The sequence below is a fragment of the Podarcis cretensis genome (assembly GCF_951804945.1).
Source record: "Podarcis cretensis genome assembly, chromosome: 17".
NCBI classification, from domain to species: Eukaryota; Metazoa; Chordata; class Lepidosauria; order Squamata; family Lacertidae; genus Podarcis; species Podarcis cretensis.
The window spans coordinates 38,258,855-38,286,781 of NC_137187.1; the positions used below are offsets into that span (position 1 = coordinate 38,258,855).

Here is a 27,927-nt window from a genome sequence, read left to right on the forward strand (position 1 = left end):
ATCTCCTCCTCAGCCATGAACTTGCCTTATCTCTGCCTTCAGCTGGTGGGTGGGGAGAGGCAGATCCAAGGGGACTTCTCAGCTCTCTAACTAGACTGCTCAGAAGTTGTTCGACTTCAGTGCAGGTCAACAGGTAGGAAGAAAGGGCTGGGGGGAACGGGACGCTTTGGGGTTTTATTTTCTCTCTCTTCTACCTCTCATTGAATATGAAAACAGATAAAAATGGAGGCGGCTCTTTGCCTGTGAGCATACTAAACTGCGAAAGCACATTCGAAGCACCTTTTTCTCTCAAAGAATTCTGGGCACCGTAGTTTGTTAAGGACTGCTGCGAATTGTGATTCCATGACGGGGTAAACTACATTTCACAGAATTCTTTGAGGGAAAGAATGTCCATCAAGTGTGCTTTTTAGTTGTGCACACAGCGTTTCTGCTGTTACCTGTTGGTGTTCATTTCTTTTCTCTCCACCTGCTGTCTACCCTGTCGCCTAAATTAAGGACCAGCGACTGGAAGCCCCTAAAGTCCATGCAGGCTCTCAGAGGAGTGTTGGCTGTCTCCCTTCTCCACTAAATATCCAAAAATGAAGAAGGGAATTGGGGTACTGCATTGGCCTCAAGGCTACCAACTAGCTGGGAAACAAGCAGTCTAGCTTGCTTTTGAGACTTGATTTCCAAGAATCAACAGGCGAAGCTTTGCAAGGTATGGAGCTCAACACTGTAATCTGTTTATGGCTGTAAATTAGGGATGAGGAGCCTGTAACCATCCCGTTATTTTGTTGGACTACAACGCCCATCATTACTGAACATGGGCCCAGCTGGCTAAGGCTAATGGGAGTTGGAGTTCAACATTGATCTGGAGGGTACCACGTCCCCTATCCTTGCTTAGATCAGTGCTATCAAAGGGACAACTAGAAAAGTGGCTTCAAAAGTTGGGAATCTTCATTGGCCCAGCAGTCTTCAAACCTTTGTCAAAGGGCTGTCCTGAAAAACGGCAGTTGCCATCCAGGAGGTAAGAGTGGTTGATCTTTCCTATTTCATTTTATTTTTATATTATTCGGCATAACTAAACTGTTTCTCCTTTAGGGAGGAACCAGACATTATATAGCAGAGGCATGTAATGGTCTCTGAAAAACAGCTACAAGGATGCTGCTAACTATAAAAAACTAGCTATTTTTCCACCATAAGTTGCTTCACAGCTGCTTTCTCATACCCAGGCGTGCCAATTTAAATAAAATATTGGGGGGGGGGGCAGGTATAATTGCACACCATTGAATGATAATGTCCATTAACTTTTGGGGAGGTGGCCCCCTCAAATATTTTATTGGGGGGGGGGGGCGCAAAGGGACCTCAGCCCTTAGGACTTGGTTTCTATGCTGATGCCCCACTGCAAAGATATGGGTACCAGTATCTTTTCCTGTGCAAATAGAAAAACAGCTGGATGGAGACAGTTTTGATCAGGAAATAAATAGTAGGGGAAGGGGTAAGGAATCCTTTACCCCTGCCATTCCTCTTGGGATCACAGCTTCCAGCACTTAGTTTTAATTAAAACTAAGCACAATTCCAAGCACAATTCAAAGTTTTGGTACTGACCTTTAAAGCCCTGAATGGCCTCAGTCCTGTATACCTGAAGGAGCATCTCCACCTCCATTGTTCAGCCCAGACACTGAGATCCAGCGCCGAGGGCCTTCTGGCGGTTCCCTCATTGCGAGAAGTGAGGTTACAGGGAACCAGCCGGAGGGCCTTCTCGGTAGTGGCGCCCACCCTGTGGAACACCCTCCCTTCAGTTGTGAAGGAAATAAGCAGCTATCCTATCTTTAAAAGACATCTGAAGGCAGCCCTGTTTAGGGAAGTTTTTAATATTTAATGCTGTACTGTTTTTAACATTTGATTGGGAGTGGCTGGGGAAACTCAGCAAGATGGGCGGGGTATAAATAATAAATTATTATTATTATTATTATTAAAACAAAAATGTCGGGAGATTGGTACACATATCTGATATGCAATGCACAGCTTGGCTCCTACTCTCAGGGCATCTTAAAAGCATCAAAAGCAGCCCGTTGGCACACTATTTCACCTTATGAAGTTAACCTTCATTCCCCTCCCAACCCACTTACAGTGGTACCTCGGGTTAAGAACTAAATTCGTTCCGGAGGTCCATTCTTAACCTGAAACTGTTCTTAACCTGAGGTACCACTTTAGCTAATGGGGCCTCCCGCTGCCACCGCCGCACGATTTCTGTTCTCATCCTGAAGCAAAGTTCTTAACCCGAGGTACTATTTCTGGGTTAGCAGAGTCTGTAACCTGAAGCGTCTGTAACCTGAAGCATCTGTAACCCGAGGTACCACTGTATATTATGAAATATCCCTGTCTCTAATAGTTCGTTTTCACACATGATGCCAATATATATATGTGTGCATTTTTGGCATCTTATTATTATTCCAGGCTCATTGCTACTTCATAAGCTAGCAATTTGTCTCCAAGCCCAAGACAAAGCACAAATTCTGATTTTTAAAGCCCTGAAGCTACATGCTGGGGAAAGGTGATTCCCAATGAACATGCCTCGGCCCCAGACTGTTATGGACCACCTTTTCCAAAATGTCACAACCTGGCCACCTGGAGCAAGAGTGGAGGCCTTGCTGCATGTCTCCCCACTGGCTGAAGTGAGACATGTGAGGACATAGGAGTGGATCTTTGGGACTGAGGCATCACTGCTATGAAATGGTTTCCCAGGCTCCATCACTGCTCACCTGCCCTACAGGGAAAATACTGGCCAATTGCTGTATTCGACACGTGCTCCCATTTTATGATCGTCTCTATGATACGCTGCATTGTATTTTTGTGTTGCTCTTATTAATGATTGGTCCCTTGAGGGCCTTTTCAGTAGAAAGTGGGGGGGCCAAGTAAAAATTAATAAATAAATAACATTTCCCAGAATTGCCATGCAAATATAAAATCCTGACTGTAAAAATGTACATTTAGGTTTTTCAGTTGAGTTGTTGCTACTGATGATGATGTTGTTGTCGTCGTCATCAAGTACATTCACATGTGCAACAAATAGTGTAAATGGGGAGACTTGCCATCTGACCAGGAAAAAATCCTGACGCTTTTAACTGCAGCCGAATCTTCGGGAATCAGCATGCAGAAATTCTTGTGAGGTGCACATAAGCCTTATTAACTGCTCATCAGGCTTCTATTAAAGGCACAGCTACAATGGCCAGTTTAAAGGTTGGCAAACTTTTAAACAAAGGCATTTTTATTGCCTCTTTGCCCAGAGTTTCGACAACTGGGGTGTAAATTTTTAGGAGCTCCTTTTAGGAGCTCCTTTATTTCTGTAATCATAAGCTGTTGTAAGCTGTTTTTAATTATTATTATTATTATTATTATTATTATTATTATATTTGTGAAAATGTATTTGGTAACCTATCTTCTAGTGTTTTAACACATGCCATCATGATATGTACTCTTTCCTACTGTCTAGTCTGTGTTGTGAACACTGCATTTTATGTTTGGGGTTTGTGTTCCGCAAGACCCTTGCAGAGAATTGGGTCTCCACCTTTTTAAGGGCCAAGGTCCTGTATCTTTAAGGGCTGCATAAGAGTCAGAAAACATTCTGCAATGGACCCTGCCATAGAATCATAGAATTCTAGAGTTGCAAGGGACCCTGAGGGTCATCTAGTCCAACCCCCTGCAATACAAGAATCTCATCTAAAGCATCCCTGACAGATGGCCATGAACCTCTGCTTAAAAACCTCCAAGGAAGGAGAGCCCACCATCTCCCAAGGGAGTCGGTTCCACTGTCAAACAGCTCTTCCCTTTTCTTTTCTTTTCTTTTCTTTTCTTTTCTTTTCTTTTCTTTTCTTTTCTTTTCAAAGGTGGCAACCCTAGTAGGGAATAGTAGGGAATAGTATCAGAAAAGGCAACTCTGAACAGCGGAACATATTTTAAACTGGCATTTAAAGTGAATTTTGATGTAATAAATTCATATCTTATTCTTCCTCTCCCACCTACCCTCCATTCCATGGACTGGCCTGTCCTTGGACTATTCCTTGTCTTTAACTCCTACTCTCTTCACTCCTTTTTCCCCTTGGCACAAAGTACAATGGCTAGATAAAAAGCAAGCATAGTTCCCATCTGGCTTCCTGTTTTGTTTTCAAAGGTACTTGCAGATTGCACTGCATGATTTTGGAGAGTTTTGCAGAACAGTGAGTGCATCTGTGCATTTGCTTACTTACTTACTTCTCCTCATGTTCTACCTCTGATTTGTAGCCAGTGATATTTACACTCAATTGAGAGTCTTCTGTAGCTTTGTATAGTTCACTTTGCAACAGTGGACTGCTTTGGCTGCACTTTACTAATTCAGGGAATCATGTCGGAATTCTCCCAAGCATTGGCCAGTGACCAGAAAATAGGCAGCAACATTCTGTCATGCTCTTCTGCCTTTAAGAGAAGCTCCATGTGCAGAACTTAGCAGGTGACGTTTTTTGCAGCATGGACACAAACATTATCTTTTGCTAACACCTGCACTTCGAGCTGCTGTGAAAGTTGCTGCGACTATAAGGTAAGGTAAAGGTACCCCTGCCCGTACGGGCCAGTCTTGACAGACTCTGGGGTTGTGCGCCCATCTCACTTAAGAGGCCAGGGGCCAGCGCTGTCCGGAGACACTTCCGGGTCACGTGGCCAGCGTGACATCGCTGCTCTGGCGAGCCAGAGCCGTACACGGAAACGCCGTTTACCTTCCCGCTGGTAAGCGGTCCCTATTTATCTACTTGCACCCGGAGGTGCTTTCGAACTGCTAGGTTGGCAGGCGCTGGGACCGAGCAGCGGGAGCGCACCCCGTCGCAGGGATTCGAACCGCCGACCTTTCGATCGGCAAGTCCTAGGCGCTGAGGCTTTAACCCACAGCGCCACCTGCGTCCCTTATAGCTGCGACTATAGCCAGTGGGAAAGCTCTATTTCGCCTCCGTGTTTTGTTTTGTTTTGTTTTGTTTTGTTTTGTTGCTGGTGGGGGAGCCCCCGATGTTTGAGATTTCTTATAATGAGGTGGGGAATTCAAACATACAATTCCCACTAGGGCAACTCAACAAAAGCTGCTACACACATTAAAACTGATTGCGTCTGCGATGGACTGTGGATGTCCAGTTAACATTTTGGACTGCTCATTCAGTGGTCTGTATCCTGCTATGGATACAGAGCAGCCTTCCCCAACTTGGTGCCCTCCAGATGCTGTTGGACTCCAGCTCCCCTCAGTCCTAGCCAGCAGTGGCGTAGCGTGGGGGGTACGGGGGGGGCCGGCCGCACCGGGCGCAACATCTGGGGGTTAGGGTTAGGGGGCGCAAATCCACGGGTTAGGGGGTCAAATCCACGGGTTAGGGGGTGCAAATTACTTGCCTTGCCCCGGGTGCTGACAACCCACGCTATGCCACTGCTAGCCAGCATGGCCTGATGGACACAGACAATGGGAGTTGTAGTCCAACAATATTTGGGGAGCTACACATTCCTTGTCCTTGATCTACAGCCATCTGGGAGGGGGGCACCAAGTTGGAGGACAGTGATATAGGCTCTATATTACAGAGACCCAAACTTTTCAAAACAGAGAATACAAGAGAAAGATTGTGGTTCAGTGGTTTGGTTCTAATATGTTGTATTTTTAAAAAGTGTTACTGGGGCATATAATTTGAAGCAGCACTGGAACCTGGAGGAAATATTCGGGGGGGGGCAATTTTCAATCTGGCTCCACATCAGGGAGCACTGGAGCAGGTGATGGGCAGTTTTCTCTGTTTTCCAGGAAACCAGCCTTATCTTTTGCATGCACCCTTAAGGACCAAGATGCAGCTCTGCAGCTTGAGTTCTTTAGTTTTAATCATCCAAACTGGCCTAGGGTGTATCTTTTACAAGTCAGATTAAACTCAGAGGGAGTTATCAGCTCCCAACATACTTGCACACCCTTCCCATGCCTGAGCTCCATGTTAGATGGGCCATCGCTCTAGTTTTTCATTTCTCTGATGACACACGTACAAAACGCAGGAGCCATTTTATCCCGTATTTATTAATCCAGGATAACTGCCCACACTCCCTAATGTTGCGCTCACTTAACACCACTTGCAGTCACAGTTTCACACAGTGACTGTTGGACCCTCCCCACTTCCCCTGAGTGGTAAGAGGTTCCATTGGCAGTGCTACCTTTAGATGAAAAGTAAAGGTAAAGGACCCCTGACCGTTAAGTCCAGTTGCGAACGACTCTGGGATTGCGGCGCTCATCTCGCTTTTTTCGCCGAGGGAGCCAACGTTTGTCCGCAGACAGTTTTTCCAGGTCATGTGGCCAGCATGACTAAGCCGCTTCTGGCGAAACCAGAGCAGCGCAGAGAAACTCTGTTTACCTTCATGCTGGAGCGGTACCTATCTATCTACTTGCACTTTGACGTGCTTTCGAACTGCTAGGTTGGCAGGAGCAGGGACCGAGCAATGGGAGCTCACCCCATCGCGGGACTTCGAACCGCCGACCTTCCGATCGGCGAGCCTTAGGCTCAGTGGTTTAGACCACAGCGCCACCCGCGTCCCTTTAGATGAGAGCACACTGGCAAAATGGGTGCCTTGGCAATATTTGTTCCCATTGGAAATATAAGCAGGGAATAAGTGGAAGCAAACAAATAGTGCCTTCAAGGTTCTAGATTCAGGTAGGTAGCCGTGTTGGTCTGACACAGTTGAAATATATTTTAAAAAATTTTAAAAATTGTCCAGTAGCGTCTTAGAGACCAGCTAAGTTTGTTCTTGGTATAAGCTTCTGTGTGCATGCCCATACCCAATGAGTCCATCACCCATCTCCTACTACCCTCCTGAGAAAAACCTCACCCCACCCCACCCTCCCACTATATATAAGGGTCTGGTGACTTCTGTTTCAGTGTATCTGAAGAAGTGGGCATGCACACGAAAGCTTATACAGTGGTACCTCGGATTAAGTTCTTAATTTGTTCCGGAGGTCCGTTCTTAACCTGAAGCTGTTCTTAACCTGAGGTACCACTTTAGTTAATGGGGCCTCCTGCTGCTGCTGCGCTGCTGGAGCACGATTTCTGTTCTCATCCTGAAGCAAAGTTCTTAACCCGAGGTATTATTTCTGGGTTAGTGGAGTCTGTAACCTGAAGCGTATGTGGTAATTCATTCTGGAGGTCCGTTCTTAACCTGAAATTGTTCTTAACCTGAAGCACCACTTTAGCTAATGGGGCGTCCCGCTGCCGCTGCGCCGCCGCTGCGCGATTTCTGTTCTCATCCTGAAGCAAAGTTCTTAACCTGAGGTAATATTTCTGGGTTAGAGGAGTCTGTAACCTGAAGTGTATGTAACCCGAGGTACCACTGTACCAAGAACAAACTTAGTTGGTCTCTAAGGTGCTACTGGACAATTACACACACACACACACACACACACACACACACACACAGAAATTGCCTTCATAGGAACACTCAAGGATTCTGATTGCTCCACATTTTAAAGCTGACAGACCTGAGTCGCACTTTCTGGGTCAAAACATGGTTATCCTTTTCATATTGACAATTCTCCAAATTTTGTGACACAGTTCTCTACTCCAAACCGCCACCACAACAAAACAAAAAGGAAATGCATACGGGGGGAGGGGGGAGTGTTTAGGATAACTTGTAGAAACAATGCACATTTTAATGTGGTTTGAAAATTTTCAGCGGCATGACGCAGAAAAGGAAAGGAACCGACTTATGAATGAACACATGTGAAACGCTTTGACTCTAAAGCACATTCAAAGCAGATTCTTTCAAAGATACAGTGTATGCCCAGCCTAGAGATCTCAAGTGGACGAATACATCAAAACCCAACCCCCCCTTGTTGGCGACCCCGTCTAACTCTGCATTCACATTAATGCCATTGCCTCCTCGCTTTCTTTCTCCTAACACAGACCCTCTGTCCTTATCATTTATATCACTGGCATCCATCTGTCCTGGGAGACAATGAAATAGTGTGCCTTTGGGGGTTACAGGAGAGTTACAGCGCCTGCTCTGGCGGTAGAGACATGTTTCGTTACTGCAGACAGAAATTCAGTAGATTCTCCATGCTGGAGGAAGCTGAATTTATAGAACCACAGAATTTCTGCCTGTCACCTAGCTCTCAAAGGCAAAGTGAGGGAAGAAAAAGTGACAAAATAGGCAAGTTCTTTCATGAACGACCTGCATCTCCTGTGGTCTCTTTTAGGAGTACGTTTCCTTCCCAAGATGGAGCCACATATTGTCTGAGTTTCAGCCCCGAATTTCAGGGCCCCACTTGCGTGGTGCTCTCTTTTCTCTCTTTCCCTGTGGGTTTCTCCCCTGCTTCCTTTTGACCCCTTGGGAATCTGGAAGATTGTTCTCTTTGAAGCAGAAAATGCCTCTTAAATCAGACCTGCTCTGCAGGATGCCCTGCCTTGCATGTCGTGATTGTCCTGTTGCAGTGAGTGCTGCAGGGGTAGAAAAGTCTACACCTGCCGAAAACTCCCTCTGCTGTGCAATTATCCAAGGGACAGGAAGCTTGTCATGTATTGCAGCAGCTGGTCTCTCTGCTACTCCCAGAACGACCATTCACAAGGGCTCCTTAAGGCAGAGGAGTTAATTCAGCTACACCCTACAATTTACTTTTGAGTAAACTTGCAAAGAGGTTCAGGTGGTACATTTGTAGACACACTGTGGGTTTTTCTCAGTCCTACTGCCAGTGTCATCTCCCTTTGTGGAACCACAGTGAAGCTAGTTTTAGACCCCAAAGGATCCTGGAAACTGTAGTTTGTTAAGGGTGTTGATAGTCCTTAGGTGCCCCTTCCTCCCCTCCCAGAGCATCAGTCCTCAGAGCAGTTTAACAATCATCCCCTCTTCCCAGGGAAGTCCAATAATATAACCTCAACTAATACAAAGATTTAGCAATACAGTGGTACCTCAGTCTACGAACAGTCCTGTTAACGAACTATTTGAGCAACGAACTCCGCAAAACCGGAAGTAGGTCTTCCGGCTAGCGAACTTTGCCTTGGAAGACGAACAGAAGACGAACAGTGGAAGGGCACTGGCGGTGGGAGGCCTCAGTAGGGAAAATGCACCTCGGTTTAAGAACGCTTTGGTTTAAGAACAGACTTCCGGAACGAATTAAGTTTGTATTCAAGGGTAAGTAAGAGATTGTGAAAATTAAGGACCTGGGATAGAAAAGTATCTGGTGACCTTTCTAAGGGCAGCTCTACACTTTGCACAGCTATGACAATTGGTATGTCTGTGGTTTCCCAGATGTTGTTGGCCTCCAGCCTCAACATGGGCAAGACCCGTCAGCACGGCCAATGGTCAGGGGTGATGGGGCTGGGAGCCCACGAACATCTGGAGGGCCACAGGATGCCCATCCCGGACTTAAAGCAAGGGAAGCTAGGAAGGCATCCACTTATATACTCATGTCTGGGAACTCTGACATGGCCAGGGTTCCCAGACATGTGTCAAGACATGCATGGCGTCCACACTGAGCACTGAATCAGTGGCATGACACCAGTATAAACACAGCAGCTGTGTTTGTTGGACAGGGTAGATCTGCCCTAAGCCAGGACCACACCTCTTCACAGGAACAAAAAAACCTGCTGACCAGATTGTTCACGTTACATGACTGTTTTTCTAATGACACATCGTTCAGATTAAAAATGGCTGCCTTCCTGAATTATATGATGCACAAATGTATATTTCCTCTATTTTTGTAGATGCACTAGCAACTAAAAGGCATTCTTCATCCTCATTTGCAGAAGTGGATTTAGCTTGTCACTTTTTATATTACACTGTGGGTGTGTATCTTCTTGTGTGCCAGTCAGGCAGTTGGTTATTTTCTATTATTATTTAAAAAATCATTGCTACCTTGAAAAGATAGCTCTCAATGACATGTTTCAGTGCTCAACTTGGTGGCCTTAGGGGTGCTAGGAAGGGAGCTGGCTGAAGGTTAATTAAAGGGCGCTCCCTGCTCTGGAGAGTTAATGCTGATCTCATGTGGTCTAAAAGGAAGATAGAGCCTTAAGGTTACTTGAAAAAAGGTGCATGCAACAAACATACAATTCTTTTCTGAGTGAGTGAGAAGGCCTTCTTGTGAGAATAATAGTTGATTTTGTTTGTTTGATAGATGTAGGCTCTCAGGGCAACATTCACTTAAAAACCACACACAGAAAAATGCAAACTGAAAACAATAAAATTGCAAAACCAGCAGACTATAACAAAGTAATGGAGAATGTTACTGAACTACAACTCCCATCAGCTCCAGCATGCAAGTCCAATGGCCAGAATTAATGGGAGTTGTAGTTCAGCTACATCTGGACAGCCAGTGGTTTCCCACATCTGCCCATGGCAAATGAAAACGTATTTGCCTTGTGCTGACATGTCATCAGAGTTGGTGGCAAGCAAACTATTTTGGGAGACCATTCTAAATACAAGTGGCCACGATTGAGGAAAACCCTCTCTCTAGGCACTATTATTGAAATTGTTCTATTAGCATTAATTAAAAAAAACTACTGTGAGAGTCACCAGAGGCATCAGAGCAATGAAAGCAAAAGGAGAAAAAGAATTCAGGACCCCATATGCAAGGAGCTTTCAGCCAATATTCCAACAGAAAGGCGGAAAGAAGGAAAGAGAATGCGGCAAGAGAAAAGGGGGAAATGGAATTCCCTTTCCTCACAAAGTACTCTTAAATCACCTGCACTTGCCTAAGCACTGAGATGGATGTTTGGTTTGGCCATGGATGTGCACAGACTATAAAGCGAATTCAAAGGGCACCAGTGGCGTAGCGTGGGGGGTGCAGGGGGGGCCGGCCGCACCGGGCACAACATCTGGGGGTTAGGGTTAGGGGGCGCAAATCCACGGGTTAGGGGGCGCAAATTACTTGCCTTGCCCCGGGTGCTGACAACCCACGCTACGCCACTGAAGGGCATTCTTTCCCTCAAAAGAATTCTGGGCACTGCAGTTTACCCCCTCAAAGAGTTACAATTACCTGCAATCCTTAACAGACTACAGTGCCCAGAATTCTTTGAGGGACTCTTCTTTGAATGTGCTTTAAAGGTATAGCTCTTATGGCCACATATCAGATATTCTCCATTCGAAATGTTTGTCTTGGTGAGACTGTCAGCTTGGGGTCAGGGGCAGACAGTCCAAATCTGTGTGTGTGCGTGTGTGCGTGTGTGTGTGTGTGTGTGCGTATGTGTATGCATAATTTGTGATTTTCAAGTGTATACATTTCAATAATTTTACAGTCATTTTACCATTTCAAAACTTGACATCCTTCCCCCACTTTCTGCCGTTCCTTAAATTTATTTTAAATATTTTTTGCATATCCCAATTAAGTTAATTTGCTCATTTATTCATCTACTTTAAAATATACTCTTATGAAACTGAAGGTTGTTACAATAATCCTGCCCATGTTCTTATCTGTTTACAATTCCATTGTAAATATTCCATAAACCATTTCCATTCTTTTATAAAAAAAAGTTTGTTGCCTTGATTTCTTATTTTTCTGGTAAGTTTCACCATTTCTGCATCGTCAATAAGTTTTTGTATCCGTTCCTCTTTTCCTGGGACTCCTTCTTCTTTCCATTTTTGGGCAGTCCAAATCCAGCCAGGTGGCAGCTCTTTTTTAACCAGCGAGTACATGACGGTTAGGGGACGTGGGTGGAGCTGTAGGTTAAACCACAGAGCCTAGGACTTGCCGATCAGAAGGTCAGCGGTTCAAATCCCCGCGACGGGGTGAGCGCCCGTTGCTCGGTCCCTGCTGCTGCCAACCTAGCAGTTCGAAAGCATGTCAAAGTGCAAGTAGGGAACGTAAACGGCATTTCCGTGCGCTGCTCTGGTTCGCCAGAAGCGGCTTAGTCATGCTGGCCACATGACCTGGAAGCTGTACGCCGGCTCCCTCGGCCAATAAAGCGAGATGAGCGCCGCAACCCCAGAGTCGTCCTTGACTGGACCTAACGGTCAGGGGTCCCTTTACCTTTACATAATAGTTATTGCTTGGACATTGGTGAGCAATGCCCTGGCTCCTTTTTTGGTACTGATCCCATTCTGTGGCTATGGAGCTGTGGTATAGCCTCAGCCAAAGAGGCTCTCCCAACACCTCCCTTGACTTCTCTCTTTCTTTGTGTAGCACCAGACCTTGGCACACCACAATGGCCTCAATCCTCCAGTGCTGCCCTTTCCTGACCCGGGACCCGGCCACCTTCCTGCGCCGATGTCAGCCCCTGCTGGTCAGCAGTGCCCAGCGCTGCCCCGTGATGGTGGCCCGAGCCTTCTCTCGTTCTCATGCTGTCCAGCAGCACGGAAAAGAGACCCATGGAGATTCTGGTGAGGCAGTGGGTGGGCTCACAGGCAACAGCCCTGAGTAAAATGTCCAGCTGAGGGGAGAGGGGTTTTGTCCACACACTGAAAGCACACCCTCAAGGAAATCCTGGGAATTGCAGTTTGTTACACGTGCTGGGAACGGTAGCTCTCTGAGGGGCAAAATGCCATTCCCAGGTATTGGGAATTGTGGGTAGGAAGGTGGGAATATCTAAATTAATGGTTCTTATTAAAATGAGTAGTACCAAGTTAAAAACAAAAGAGGAATGTAAATGGGTAAAATTGATGGTAACTGCAGCCAGACAGGTTATAGCGAGTAATTGGAAAAATGCAGAAGAGTTAGAGGTGAACCAATGGAGGAAAAAACTGAATAATATTATAATTTTAGAATACCTAACTCTGAAGATACACAGAATGAAAAGGTTTAAGGTCAGTGAGAAAGAGGAGGATTGGTTTAAGAAGATATTGAATTATTTGGGTAGGCTTGAACAATTTGGAGCAATCAAAATGTTAAAAGTTAAATAAACCTTGTAGATGGATGAGTGTTAACGTATATAAAATTGTACATATGGTTGATTTGAATATGTTATTATTGATTATGTATACCCAATGTATCAGCTGCCGGGGGGGTTCACTGTTCGTGTTTTGGTTGTTGGTGAAAAAATAAAATTTTTAATCATTAAAAAAACCCAAAAAACATCCCCAGGATGCTTTGGGGAAAGCCATGTGCTTTCAATGCACTTTGAATGTATGGTGTGGATGTACTCATAACACTCCCCCAAAACACAGTATATGCTCTTTCAATACGGGGGGGGGGTACAGTTATTAGATCTGGAAGAATCCAATATGGCAGTATGAAAGTCCAGTGGGAAATGAATGGATCTACCTATTCAGATAAACTATGTGCTCTTGGGCTTCATTACTCCAGACATTATGGCAAGGGGAAACTGACAATGGATTCATGCCATTTTATTCTACTTTATTGTAGTCTGAATATGCTGCTTTGGGGGCCTTTGGGCTGCAAAACAGTATTTGATAAATAAATAGTGCTTGAAAGCTCCTCCATTTTAAAAAAAATAAAAATTTAATCCTTGCTTATAGAAAACTATCCTGTCAGGATGAAGGCTAGGTTCAAATCCTTTTCCCTTACAGGATAGTTTTTTTGTTCCCCACCCCTAGATGTGGGGTAACATTTTTCATGTAAGGCAGTTTGAAATGGTACAACGCCAGCAACTTCATACTACATGGTTTATTTTAATAAATATGGCCTACCATGGCAGGTAGTAAAATTGCCTGTCTGGACAGTAGCATTTCAGACTGCAGCGTACGGAAAGCTAGGAAGAAGACTCTAGCCCAGAGTTCTCCCTGACAGGATCGTTTTGTGTGCAGGGAAATTTTTAATTTTTGTAGAAAGGAGCTGTCAGTTATAGGGGCCCTATCATGGAATGTTCCTCCATTCCCCATACTCCCACCTCCCTAAAAATATGAAAGATCCAAGGTATGGAGACTCTGTCTCCAGGATCACAATTCTTGCCATCTCTTATTTCCCCATTCCCTCTTGCCAGCTGATGCCTGTTGTGGGTTGAGAGTAGAGAGGACTTTTGACTTAGTAATTCTCTCACAAGGCTCAGCTGGGAAAAGATTTGCCAAATGGAGGAAGAATTCCATCACAGGAATACCACTTCTGTCATCTGGCATGGTGAAGGATTCCTACCCCAGGAGGGAGTCTGGTCATTTAAAAACGGTTCTGGGTCTGAGACCTGGGTCTGAGACCTGGCTCAAAGGCCGAGCAACCCTGACACTAGAGGAAGGAGAAGGGAAAGAAAGATCCAAAATCAGGACTTTCTTTCAGCCAGAACTGGCTCCTCTCAGGTTGATGCCATTGCCATTATGAGAGAACAAGTGATTCCCAGCACCTCTTTTTCTAGGAAAAATAGCTCTGTCCAAAAGATAAGGTGTTTGGGTTTTATGTGAGGCAGGACCAGAGCACAGCTCAGTGGCTCATAACATGTTTTGGTCCAGTCGTCTTCATCTCCAGTTAGAAACGCTTTAAGGAGCAAGCGATAGGAAAGAGACCTTCACCGTACAACTCATACCATACAACTCATGGAGAATTCTGGGAACTGTGGTTTGTGAAGGGCGCTGGGCCTTTTGCTCTGTGAGTTCAGTGCCCTTAACAAGCTACAATTCCCAGAATTCTCTATGAGCATCAAAGTGTTATGAGAGTGCTTTAAATTTGTGGTGCGGATGTGAAAGTGTTGGACGCACCCATAGCCTGACAAGGGACGCGGGTGACGCTGTGGTCTAAACCACTGAGCTTCTTGGGCTTGCTGAATGGAAGGTTGGTGATTCGAATCCCTGCAATGGAGTGATCTCCCGTTGCTCTGTCCCAGCTCCTGCCAACCTAGCAGTTCGAAAGCATGCCAGTGCAAGTAGATAAATAGGTACTGGTGTGGCAGGAAAGTAAACAGTGTTTCTGTGTGCTCAGGTTTCTGTCACGGTGTTGCGTTGCACCAGAAGAGGTTTAGTCATGTTGGCCACCTGACCCGAAAAGCTGTCTGTGGACACCAGCTCTCTTGGCCTGAAAGCGAGATGAGCACCGCAACCCCATAGTCACCTTTGACTCGACTTAACCGTCCAGGGGTCCTTTACCTTTACTTATAGCCTGACAAGGCAGATTCCTACATCCAGCTCTGAAAAAGTCCGGGGCCAAGTGGGGTACAGTCCCTATGGGGGCCACCACCTGAAAGATGGAACCAGCTGTGTTCTCCTCTCCTTCTTCTGCCCACTAGGCTCCGCGGCGCAGAGGGCACCCCTGCTTCTCCCCTCCACGCAGTGCCCTTTTATGGAGTCAGAGCGCAAAAGCGGCCAGAATTCCTTTGTGCAGGAGGCAAAACCTGAGGTCCAGGAAGATGTCAGGCCTTTCAAGTCAGGTAGGGAATGAAGAGGCCTGCATCATATGGGGAAGTGAAGCGGAAGGGGGAGCTCCCATCCTTGACTTTTCCCTAGCCATGACCCACTCGTCCTTCTCCCTCTAGGCATGTGGACTTCCCTAGTAAGGGAGGTGCAGTCCAGCCTCAAGAGGAAGTTGCTCGATTCTGACAAAGCGTCACACCTCATTCGGGACAACATGCCAGGTAAGTGAATGGGAGGACTCCCAAAACTACTCAGACGAGGAGACAGCGTAAGTAACACACACACCTGCCGTGTGTGTCAGACACAGAGCTAGCAATTAAGCATTCCAGCCTTGTCGGAATTGGCTGTCACTTTTTCCCCACTCAAAAAAAGTTTACTTTTAAGTTGTGTAAGAAATAAAGCATACCCACCTTTAGAGGAGGCCATACCCTGTGTTGTTGTTTTTCTCCCAGTCCCTGATGTTATACACATGCTGTCTGATTGAAAAGAGGCAAACTTAAAGCAGCTAGTCACACAGAGACACAACAGGCAGCCTCCTCTAAGAGCAGGTTATTTTTACTGGGACTCTCAACTGAGGATGATTGAAGAGCAGTATCCGACAAATGTGTCAGCTCAAGGATTTCTGCTTGTGCACCAGGACTCCCCACCCTCCTCCCCTGCTCCACACCCTCTCCCAATCTGTTCCAGAGTGTTGGGGGAACCCCTAGAAAAGATTTGGGGGGGTGTACAAGGGGAGGAAAGAGGGAGAATGTTCTATTGTGCAAGCAGAAGTCCCTGCACTGACGGGACATTCACATAGTAGTACTTTGGATACAACCCATTATATCCAGTCAAACAATGTGGCTGGGGTAATCCAGTCAGATGGGTGGCATATAAATAATAAAATTGTCATTAATGTTGTTGTTGTTGTTGTTGTTGTCCAGAGATGGAGTGAAATTAGTTTCCTCCCAGGAGAGGCCAATTTGAAGGGCACGAGGTCAGTGCAGTAACTCATGCAGAGAAGAAACTGACAGCCTCCTCCAACTCCTTGCCACCGCTCCCTACCCCCTGATATCTTCTGCCTGGAGAATCTGTGTCACTCTGTCTGACAACATGGCCCATGATCCATCAGAACGTGCCCCTGACTCCACGTAAACAGAACCTTCCTGCCCTCTCTCAGAGGCTGCTTCTCAGTAGCTTAGCCTTGCAGGTGCTAAGTCCAGTGGCGTAGCGTGGGGGGTGCAGGGGGGGCCGGCCGCACCGGGCGCAACATCTGGGGGTTAGGGTTAGGGGTAGGGTTAGGGGGCGCAAATCCATGGGTTAGGGGGCGCAAATCCACGGGTTAAAGGTAAAGGTAAAGGTACCCCTGCCCATACGGGCCAGTCTTGCCAGACTCTGGGGTTGTGCGCCCATCTCACTTAAGAGGCCAGGGGCCAGCGCTGTCCGGAGACACTTCCGGGTCACGTGGCCAGCGTGACAAAGCTGCATCTGGCGAGCCAGAGCCGCACACGGAAACGCCGTTTACCTTCCCGCTGGTAAGCGGTCCCTATTTATCTACTTGCACCCGGAGGTGCTTTCGAACTGCTAGGTTGGCAGGCGCTGGGACCGAGCAGCGGGAGCGCACCCCGCCGCAGGGATTCGAACCGCCGACCTTTCGATCGGCAAGTCCTAGGCGCTGAGGCTTTAACCCACAGCGCCACCTGGGGCGCAAATTACTTGCCTTGCCCCGGGTGCTGACAACCCACGCTATGCCACTGGCTAAGTCATCCATTATAGAGAAATCAAGTGATTCACATGGGTTGTGTTAACCAGCCCTCTGTTTTTCCTAGCAGGGAGCAAAGTGTTTGAGTACGACCATTTCTTTGAGGCAAAGATCCAAGCGAAGAAGCAAGATCACACCTACCGGGTCTTCAAGACCGTGAATCGAAGGGCTGACGCCTATCCCTTTGCTGAGGACTATTCTGGCTCCCAGGTGGAAGCCCGTGAGGTGTCGGTCTGGTGCAGTAATGACTACCTGGGAATGAGCCGCCACCCTCGAGTCATGCAGGCCATCCGGTGAGTGGCAGCTGCCCAGCAATGTCTCCAGTACAATCTCTCTCCGGCCCACACCTCGTCTAGTTCCAATGGTCTGTTTCAAGCTGTTACGCATTGCCCTTGTAACCTGCCCCAGTTTACTTTTGAAATTCAGTGTGATGGCCCTTTGACATGATCATAGGGTCGGGCAAACAGGTTCTAGCCCATGGGTAGGCAAACAAAGGCCTGGGGGCTGGATCCAGCCCAATCGCCTTCTAAATCTGGCCCGCAGACGGTCCGGGAATTAGCATGTTTTTACATGAGTAGAATGTGTGCTTATATTTAAAATGCATCTCTTGGTTATTTGTGGGGCATAGGAATTCGTTCATTTATTTATTTTTCCAAAATATAGTCCGGCCCCCCACAAGGTCTGAGGGACGGTGGACTGGCCCCCTGCTGAAAAAGTTTGCTGACCCCTGTCTAGCCCCTAAGCTGGAAACAGAAAATAGTGCTTTTGTTTTCTCTGGAGAGATGAAAATTTGAAAAATGGGTGGCTGCTTGTGGCGTGAACTCTTGCCCCAATTCTTACCTCTGGTCAGCCTCAACATCCTGAGGCCACTGCCCAGGACCCAGGACCACCCTGGCCTTCCCATCAAAATGTGGGGTTGCCATTTACATTTCCCACAATGCCCTGCAGAGGCATTATGTCAGGGGTCATGGTAGGAAATCAATAATGGGAATTGTAGCTCTGTGAGGGAGTAAACTAGAGTCCACCTCATACATTCAAAGTACTTTTTAAGTGCATGGCTTCACCCACATAATCTGTGAGGGGTAAACTACAGTTCCCAGGATTCTTTGAGGGAAACCATTAGCTTTAAATGTGTTGGTTTGAAACAGAGGTGACAGTGGCCGAGAGAAAGTCAATGTGTGTAGGCCTTGGGGCCCTTTCCCAATCCTCTTTAAACCCTTTTAAAAGTGTTTTCTGTCTCCGACTCTAGGCAGCTTAGTGAGTAAGAGAATGAGCAGGAAAGTCTCTGATTCAAAGCTTACATCAGCCATGAATGGGTGGGCTTAGGCAAGACCCTGTCCTGTCAGTGTCAACCCCCTCCCCATCCTCTTTCAACAGATCCATGAAGACAGCACATGGTGTGGTTTTGGGCGAGAACTTCAGTACATAACAATTGTAATGTGACTTTTAATTTTAGCTTACTATGTAAGCTGCCTGGGGAACTTCTGTTACGGGTTAGCATGGATTGTATCCAACATTAATCTTACTCAGAGCAGACGCATTAGGACTGATGGAAACAAGTCCTTTGATTTCAATGGGTCTGATCTGAATTAACCTTGGATGCAACCCAACCCCCTTTTTAAAATGTAAACATCTTTGAGCACTTACCCATAGCTGTAGGTTTCACTAATGGTGGGGAAAACCACAGCTTCCAGGTCTGAGGAGGCAATTCTCATAGGATCATGGCAAGGTGGAGAAGGGTGAACATGCTCCCTTCCTAACACTGAGGGTGGCCCCAATCTGAACCAGGTTCCCCACAGTTGCTTTGCACAAGAATGGAAAAGGGACCCAAGATCTGATCAAGGGTCTCCATGGTCTTATCTGGTTTAGCGATCCAGGTGTGATTCACCTTCTGAGTTCAGCCCTTTTTGGAGCGAATCTCATTCTCCTCTTCTTCCACCCTATCCCCACCAGGGATACTCTGGATCTTTATGGAGCTGGGGCTGGAGGCACCAGGAACATTTCTGGCACCAGTAAGTTCCACGTGGAGCTGGAGCAAGAACTGGCCAGCCTGCACAGCAAAGACGCTGCCCTGCTCTTCTCTTCTTGCTTTGTGGCCAATGACTCCACCCTCTTCACTTTGGCCCGCATGATGCCAGGTAACCAGGGCAATGCAGTGGGTTGGCCTTTAGGGCCTGGCTGGGAGCCAAGATAGGGGAAGGACCATGGGCTCTGCATGAAGAAGGTTCCAAGCTCATTCCCCAGCATCAACAAGTTGGGCTGGAATCCTGTGGAGACTGTACTGTGTCAGATAGACCAGTGGGTCTGACTCGGGATGGGTAAATTTGACCGTGCTGGTTTCTCTCATTTTTTCCAGTCTTAAATTCATTTCTCCTTGTTTCTACATTAGTTTTTAAAAGTCCTCCTGAAAAATTATCAGTATTTTAAGGCAAAATCCTCCTAGTATTTTAAGTATGCACTTACCCGTGTGTGCAATTTTGCATACATTGCTGCAGAGGTAAAGGTAAAGGGACCCCTGACCATTAGGTCCAGTCGCGGATGACTCTGGAGTTGCGGTGCTCATCTCGCTTTATTGGCCGAGGGAGCCGGCATACAGCTTCCAGGTCACGTGGCCAGCATGACTAAGCCGCTTCTGGCGAACCAGAGCAGCGCACGGAAACATCGATTACCTTGCCGCCAGAGTGGTACCTATTTATCTACTTGCACTTTGAGGTGCTTTCGAACTGCTAGGTTGGCAGGAACAAGGACTGAGCAACGGGAGCTCACCCCGTCACGGGGATTCGAACCAACGACCTTCTGATCGGCAAGCCCTAGGCTCTGTGGTTTAGACCACAGCGCTACCCGTGTCCCTGTGTAGCAAATATAGCATAGTGCAAATACAACACAGGGTGAATATCAAAAGATGGCTGTGTTTAGATTTGTGTATTTGCTTTGGGAAGTGCAAATGACATAGGTCCACCTTGAAAGCATTTAGAATCATGCAATTGTAGACTTGGAAGGGACCCAGAAGCCATCTAGTCTAAGTCCCTGTGATACAGGAGTCACAGCTAAACATGAACTGGATCAAATTTCTCCCCCATACCAAGGATCTGGTTCAGTGTAAGGCAGGTTCCTTTGTCCTTATTCCCGTTAGGCGGAGAGCAGAGGCTCGGTGGGTGACCCAGAGGCTCCTTTTCCTCCTGCAGGGTGTGAGATCTATTCAGACGCAGGCAACCATGCCTCCATGATTCAGGGCATCCGAAACAGTGGAGCACCAAAGTATGTCTTCCGGCATAATGACCCACAACACCTGGAGGAGCTCCTGAGCAAAGCCAATGCCGCCACCCCAAAGATTGTTGCCTTTGAGACTGTCCATTCCATGGATGGTGGGTAATGCATTTGTATGTTGTTAATATTTATTATTCACTTCATAATGAATTTTCCAGATAACGTGATAAAATCAATATACAGTCATACCTCGGGTTACAGACGCTTCAAGTTGTGCGTTTTCGGATTACCGGTGCACCGAAACCCAGGAGTACCAAAATGGGTTACTTCCAGGTTTCGGCACTCGCGCATGAGCAGAAGTATTAAATCACGCTTTGCGCATGCGCAGAAGTGCCAAATTGCAACCCGCGCATGCGCAGACGCGGCACTGTGGGTTGCGGACACTGCGGGTTGCAAACGGGCCTCCTGCACGGATCATGTTCGCAACCCAAGCGTCCACTGTAAAACAAAAACATAAGCATATTAAGAGATTCATCTTTTAGAACCCACCCTATTCTTTTGACTGTTTTTAATACTGTATTTTGAATTGTTGGTAAGCCACCTTTGAACCTTATAGTGAAGTATGGGTAATAAGTTAAGTTAATGACAATAACAATGACAAGGCACTGAAATTCCACACTAAAATCCAAAGTCAGCATGCATGATAACACAATTACCAGCAGAAAGTTCATTTGTCCTAGAGGCTGGGAATCTATGGGCTTCCAAGATGCTCCCAAACTCCCATCGGCTCCATTCAGCATGGGCAATAGTCAGGGATGCTGAGAGTTGTAGTCTGGAGGTCCAGAAGTTCCTCATCCTTGATTTTACATAGAAGAGCTAAAAAAGAAATCCTGTGTTGGATTTGATCAAAGCTGAGAACTCTGTTCTTCAAAACATTACCCTGCACGGTTTCCTTACTACACCTCCTTTGCAATCGCCAGTAAGGGTCAGTATCCTTCATGCATTAAGTCTTCTCTGTCTGCAGGTGCCATCTGCCCACTGGAGGAAATGTGTGACGTGGCACACCGCTATGGAGCCATCACTTTCGTGGATGAGGTTCACGCGGTGGGACTTTACGGGGCCCACGGGGCTGGCATTGGTGAACGCGACGGAGTGATGGGCAAGATAGATATCGTCTCTGGAACCCTGGGTAAGTTTGAGGGTGAGCCACAGCCCCTAATGAAAAGGGCATCAGGAAGGGATGGACTACGGTGAAGGTCTGGGATGTTCTAGCACTGGAATTCCTGAACTGAGCAGGAAGTTGAAGTAGGTGGCCTAAAAGATGGCCTAAAACTCTATGGTCCTCAGTGCCACAGAGCAGCAAGTTTAAGATGATGGGGTAGACTTGGTCAGGAAGGAACACCATGTTGGAGGCAAGTGGTTCTCCAGTGGCCACACCTGGAACAGCTTCGACTTGCCAGCTAGACCAGGTGAGGGTAGCCAACAGGTCTCAAACCCTCGGTGAGTTAGGAACTTCCCGTGCATGTGAAGACAGGCTTGGGCAGATTGAGCAGATGAGACCAATGGTCAAGAAGGTGGTCTTCACGTGCTGTAGAGGGAAGTGAGGGGCAGATGGGGCTCATCCACCTGGAAAGGAAGCATCTTCAAGAGAAGAAGCAGCTAAGGAGTAAGCCCTGGCGCTGCTCTGGTTCGCCAGAAGCGGCTTAGTCATGCTGGCCACATGACCTGGAAGCTGTATGGCGGCTCCCTCGGCCAGTAAAGCGAGATGAGCGCCGCAACCCCAGAGTCGGCGACGACTGGACCTAATAGTCAGGGGTCCCTTTACCTTTAAGCCCTACACAAAACTGGAGTAGAGTCCTGAAGGCAGTTGGACAGTGCCTTGTACGCCTCCTTCTGGCAACTCTTGCAGCCAAGCTGGTGTCAGATGTATTACAGTGGTACCTTGGGTTACATACACTTCAGGTTACATACACTTCAGGTTACAGACTCTGCTAATCCAGAAATAGTACCTTGGGTTAAGAACTTTGCTTCAGAATAAGAACAGAAATTGTGCTCCGGCAGCGGGAGGCCCTATTAGCTAAAGTGGTGCTTCAGGTTAAGAACAGTTTCAGGTTAAGAATGGACCTCTGGAATGAATTAAGTACGTAACCAGAGGTACCACTGTACTTTCCTTTCTTCAGTGAGACCACATCTTGTCATCTGGGCAGCCCAGGACTTCCATACACACCACACAGGCTTGTGCCCCGGGGAGGTCATTTCAGTGCTGCTAACGCAGCGGTTTCACTTCACCTCCAGAGGCACACTCTCGAGACAGACGGATGCCCGCAGTTCCATCTGAAGTTGAAACAAGGATGCAAAATAAGACACATGAAGTTCCTCAGTTTGCCAAAAGTTATGCAAGTTGCAGAACCCAACTCAGTTTGGATTGTCTGCATGCAACACTCACCATTGTATTTTCAGTGCAGAGCCTAGGTATACTTCCAGAGTGCCTGGACTAATGTCTGCCTTTTCTTCTCTCCCCTTGCAGGGAAGGCTTTCGGCTGTGTGGGTGGCTATGTGGCCAGCACCAAGTCTCTGATTGACACAGTGCGCTCCTATGCAGCGGGCTTCATCTTCACCACCTCCCTGCCCCCCATGGTACTGGCCGGGGCCCTGGAATCGGTCCGGGTCTTGAAGAGCCCCGAGGGGCAAGCTCTGCGCCGCTCCCACCAGCGCAACGTCAAACACATGCGCCAGCTGCTGATGGACGCCGGGCTCCCTGTGGTCAGCTGCCCCAGTCACATCATCCCCATACGGGTATGGCTCTCCAGGACGAAAACTACGCAGAAACGCAGTTCCGCACTCTGTTAGCTAGGGGTGAAATAGGGAGGGCAATTTCACCAAGTTTCTCCAGGGGGGAGGAGAAATTATCCAGCGGCGGCATTAGGGAGCCTGTAGCCTTCTAGGTGTGGCTGGACTCAGCCAGACCCAGGCAGCATGGTCCCTAGCTGGAAACAATTCCAGTTGCTGGAAACCGCCAGAGGAGGAGAGCACTTGGGTCCTGTTTGCAGGTTTCCCAGAGGCCTCTGGTCGGCCATCGTGACAACAGGTTGCTGAACAAAATGGTTAAATGGCCTGCTCCAACAGGCTCTTCTTATTGTTCCCCCCCCCAAAAAAAATTATTCATTTTATAACACAAATAAAAAACACAAACAGAAAAGACAAACAATACAAACAAATTCTTGTCATATCCTTATTTTTCTAAACATTGTTAAGTGGGCTTCCCCAAGCCCTACCTACCTGATTTTCATTTTACTTCATCTTTAGCAGTTTACATATATCATAATTTCTAACCATCTTTTCCCCCCACACACTTACTTTAACCATAAAAAACTTAACATTTTATCACTTATAAAATACACTATCTTCTACTTCTAACCCTACCACCTATATCCACTTCCAAAGCTATTCTAAGATTTAAATATTAACATATTTTTTCAAATATTCCTTAAACTTCTTCCAATCTTCTTCCACCGTCTCTTCTCTCTGGTCTCGGAGTCTCCCGGTCAGTTCAGCAAGTTCCATATAGTCCATCATCTTCATCTTTCGTTCTTTTGATAGTTGGTAAATCTTGTTTCATCCAATTATTTGCTAGCAATATTCTCGCAGCTGTTGTGGCATACAGAAAAAAAGTAACATCCTTTTGGGGGATTTCACTCCCCCCCCCCCACTATACCAAGTAAAAAGGTTTCTGGTTTTTTTTAATAAATGTGTTTTTCAACACTTTTTTCAATTCATTATAAATCCTTTCCCAGAAGTCGTTTACCTTGGGGCACGTCCACCACATGTGGTAAAAGGTGCCTTCTTTTTCTTTACATTTCCAGCATTTATTATCATGAGTATGATACATTTTTGCTAACTTCACTAGTGTTAAGGCTCTTCTTATTGTTATACGGAAATATCATTATGTTCTTATGTCGGGGATGATGATGATTGGGAGACCTACAACACCTGGAGGGTAAAAGGTCCCCATCCCCGTCCCCATCAAGCAGTTTTGTAGAGGCAGGGCTCTTCAACAGGAGTAGCACAGCTTCCCCCACCCCCCACCAAATAATCTTGGGAATTATAGTTCTGTGAGGGATAAACTACGGTTCCCAGGATACTTTGGAGGAAGATGTGACTGTTAAAGTGGTATGAATGTATTTTAAATGCATGGGGTAATTGTTTCCCCCTGACATTATTTATTTATTGATGCTGCAAGCAAATATGTTGGAAGTTTTTGCATCCTCCGCAGGGTCCTGGACCTAACACCATTCTGAGTATTTTGGTGGTGGTGGTGGTGTCTCTCTCACACACAAAGGGTAGGAAACGCTCCAAGGAAATTATACAAAATGGCCTCCTTCCAGTGGGGAGGAGGAGGGTGGGGAAAGCCCAGGGCAGTCATGGGTTTATCTAGTGTTATGGGTAGAGGACCCCGGTTGTCTTCTGAAGAACAGCAACAGAGTTTATGGCACAATCCAGCTAATATGAAGCACTGAAATCTCAATTTTGACGGGCGGAAACTGATATTAATATTTGTTGTTATTACTTTTATGCTACATTCACAGCGCTTTGCAAAAGTGTAAAAGGACTCCCTCCGGTTCTATTTAAATCAAAGGGACTTAACGGTCTTGATTTTTTGGCTGGGTCATTGACAGCTACAAAAGGCAGGATGGAAAGACAAAGGAACCAGACCTCCAGCTTCACTCTCTTAGCAATGTATGGTTCTCTCCTCCACAGGTTGGAGACGCAGCCCTGAATTCTCACCTCTGTGACCTGCTTCTGGGTGAATACAACATCTACGTCCAAGCCATCAATTACCCTACTGTGCCTCGGGGGGAGGAGCTGTTGCGGCTGGCCCCCTCGCCCCATCACACACCACCCATGATGAATTACTTTGTGGGTGAGTCACCAGGACCACATGATCTAGTCGGGACCGTGTTTCCCTGTAATAGAGACCACTGTGTGGTTCTAGAGTTGCAAACTCTAATAATGGTAGGCTTACGAACATGCAGTTAGGAGTTGTAAAAAGAAAAAACCTGTTTGCTATTTTTGAATCCTTCTCCAGAAAATGAAGCCTTTAACATAGAAATGGAGGCTGGGGCCTCATTCGTACATAATGCTAAGCCATAGTTGAGGACCTGCAGCTGTGAATAAACTGGGAAGCATCTACTTCTGCTTTCAAATAATGATGGTTTGGTCAAAAAGCCAGAATTACAAACCAGTTTACAGGTGGCTCATTTGGACAAACCATAGTTAAAACTAACTGAAATTTGTCCTGACTTGCATGTAGCAACAAACTGTGGTTTGTTGAAGACAGAAGCAAAGGCATCTACACCTCTTCACACCTGCATGCTACAGGAGAGGGGAGCACATCAATTTTATGGCTCCTTTGCATAGCACCAAACATATATTGGGCTTCTTAGGAGTTTTACTCCTGTGCCAGGTTGGCATTTGCCTTTTCTCCCATTGGATCAAAGGAATAGTCAAGGAAGACTCCCCTTTGAAGAAAGGTTGCAGCATTTGGGACTTTGGGGCTTGCCGATCAGAAGGTTGGCGGTTCGAATCCCCGCAACGGAGTAAGCTCCCATTGCTCGGTCCCAGCTCCTGCCAACCTAGCAGTTTGAAAGCACACCAAAGCGTGCAAGTAAATAGGTACTGCTCTGGTGGAAATGTAAACAGCGTTTCAGTGCGCTGCACTGGTTTCAGTGTTCTGTTGTGCCAGAAGCGGCTTAGTCATGCTGGCCACATGACCCGGAAAAACTCTCTGCGGACAAACGCCGGCTCCCTCGGCCTGTAAAGTGAGATGAGCGCCGCAACCCCAGAGCCCTCTGTGACTGGACTTAACTGTCAGGGATCCTTTACCTTTTTAGTTTTGGGAAAAGGCAAGTAAGAGGCAACGTAATAGAAGTTTAAAAAGTTATGCCTGGCAAGGAGAAAGGGGAGAGAGAAAAGCTGTTATCCCTCTCCTAACACTAGAGCTTGTGGACATTCAATGAAGCTGAATGTTGGAAGATCTAGGACTGATAAACGAGAGTACTTCTTTACACTATTCATAGTCGAAGTCTCCCAGGAAGTGATGGCCACCAACTTGGATGGCCTTAAAAGATTAGACATAGTTATGGAGGAAAGGGCTCCCAGTGGCCACTAGCCATGACGACTATGCTCTCTCTACCTCTGCAGTTGGAGGCAGCAATGCTTCTGAATACCTATTGCTGGAAACTGCAGGAAGGAAGAGGGCTTTTGCTTGCAGGCTTCCTATTATTATTATTATTATTATTATTATTATTATTATTATTATTTTAATACCCCGCCCATTTGCCTGGGTTTCCCCAGCCACTCTGGGCAGCTTCCAACAGAATATTAACATACAATATTCTGTTAAACATTTAAAGCTTCCCTAAACAGGGCTGCCTTCAGATGCCTTCTAAAGGTCTGGTTTTTCTCTTTGACATCTGGTGGGAGGGCGTTCCACAGGGCAAGTGCCACTACTGAGAAGGCCCTCTGCCTTGTTCCCTGTAACTTGGCTTCTCGCAGCAAGGGAACCGCCAGAAGGCCCTCGGCACTGGACCTAAGAATGATGGGGGTGGAGACACTCATTCAGACATCGGGTTGGAAACTCTGAGAATGGGATGCTGGACTAAACTGGCCTTTGGCCCGATCCATCAGGCAATTCTTAGGTTCTTCTGGATTTTAACAGGGCCACAGACTCTTCTTCAGAAACAACAGTTCAACAGCTCCAGGGGCATTGGCCCACAAGCCCCAGCTGCTGCTTAGCATAGATACCACCGATCAGCTGCCCATTACAGTGGTGCCCCGCAAGACGAATGCCTCGCAAGACGGAAAACTCGCTAGACGAAAGAGTTTTCCGTTTTGGAGGTGCTTCGCAAAACGAATTCCCTATGGGCTTGCTTTGCAAGACGAAAATGTCTTGCGAGTTCCTGCGGGTTTTTTCCCCTCCCCCCCCTTTTTCTAAGCCGCTTATCCGCTAAGACGATAAGCTGCTAAAAGCCGCTAAACCGCTAATAGCGCTAATCCGCTAAGCCGTCAATGGGCTTGTTTCGCAAGACGAAAAAACCGCTAGACGAAGAGAATTGCGGAACAGATTCTTTTCGTCTTGCGAGGCACCACTGTATTCAACTCACCTAAAAATAATAATAATGAAATTTGCAATTTGCATGGCTTGGCTACATTTAACGCCTTCTTCTTCCATTTCCTCTCCAGAGAAGCTCCTGGCAGCCTGGCAGAAGGTAGGGCTGCCTCTGCAAGCCGCAGTCTCCCCCGAGTGCAACTTCTGCCACCGCCCGCTGCATTTTGCCCTCATGAGCGAGTGGGAGAGGGATTACTTCGGGAACATGGGGCCCCGCTACATCACTCTTTGCGCCTGAAGAGCTGGCCTCTGCACACACACACACACACAACCTTACAAGAGACATAAGGATGTCAACACTGAAGCTGCCAAATGGAAAGTGGGTATCCGAGTGTAATAAAAATCTGCCACTTTGTCTGCTGTGTCTCCTTCACTGCCTCCCACATTCATGGAATTCAAGTATCCAAATGGGCAGGGCTTCTCTAGGTGGCAAGCAGAACAGGGGAAGGCACAGGCCTCTGCTTGCCACAGGGGTGGGGAACTGAAAGCCAAGGGGCCGAATGCAGCCCTCCAATCCTATTGGCTCCCCAGATTCTCCCCAAGCCATACTCTCCACCAGCCCTGCTCTGCACCTTCT

The 27,927-nt window shown here is 47.0% G+C and overlaps 1 protein-coding gene across 1 annotated transcript; it reads left to right on the forward strand.

The window, feature by feature from the left end:
* ALAS2 (5'-aminolevulinate synthase 2) lies at positions 1–27,705 on the forward strand. Its single transcript, XM_079960051.1, is given in 12 exon segments — positions 1–67; positions 70–133; positions 12,128–12,324; positions 15,111–15,251; positions 15,357–15,455; positions 17,046–17,268; positions 18,929–19,113; positions 20,161–20,340; positions 21,207–21,371; positions 22,710–22,978; positions 24,941–25,103; positions 27,425–27,705. Coding segments are annotated over 12 exon segments (1,902 nt in total). The 5' UTR covers positions 1–15; the 3' UTR covers positions 27,589–27,705.
* The last annotated feature ends 222 nt before the right edge of the window (positions 27,706–27,927 follow it).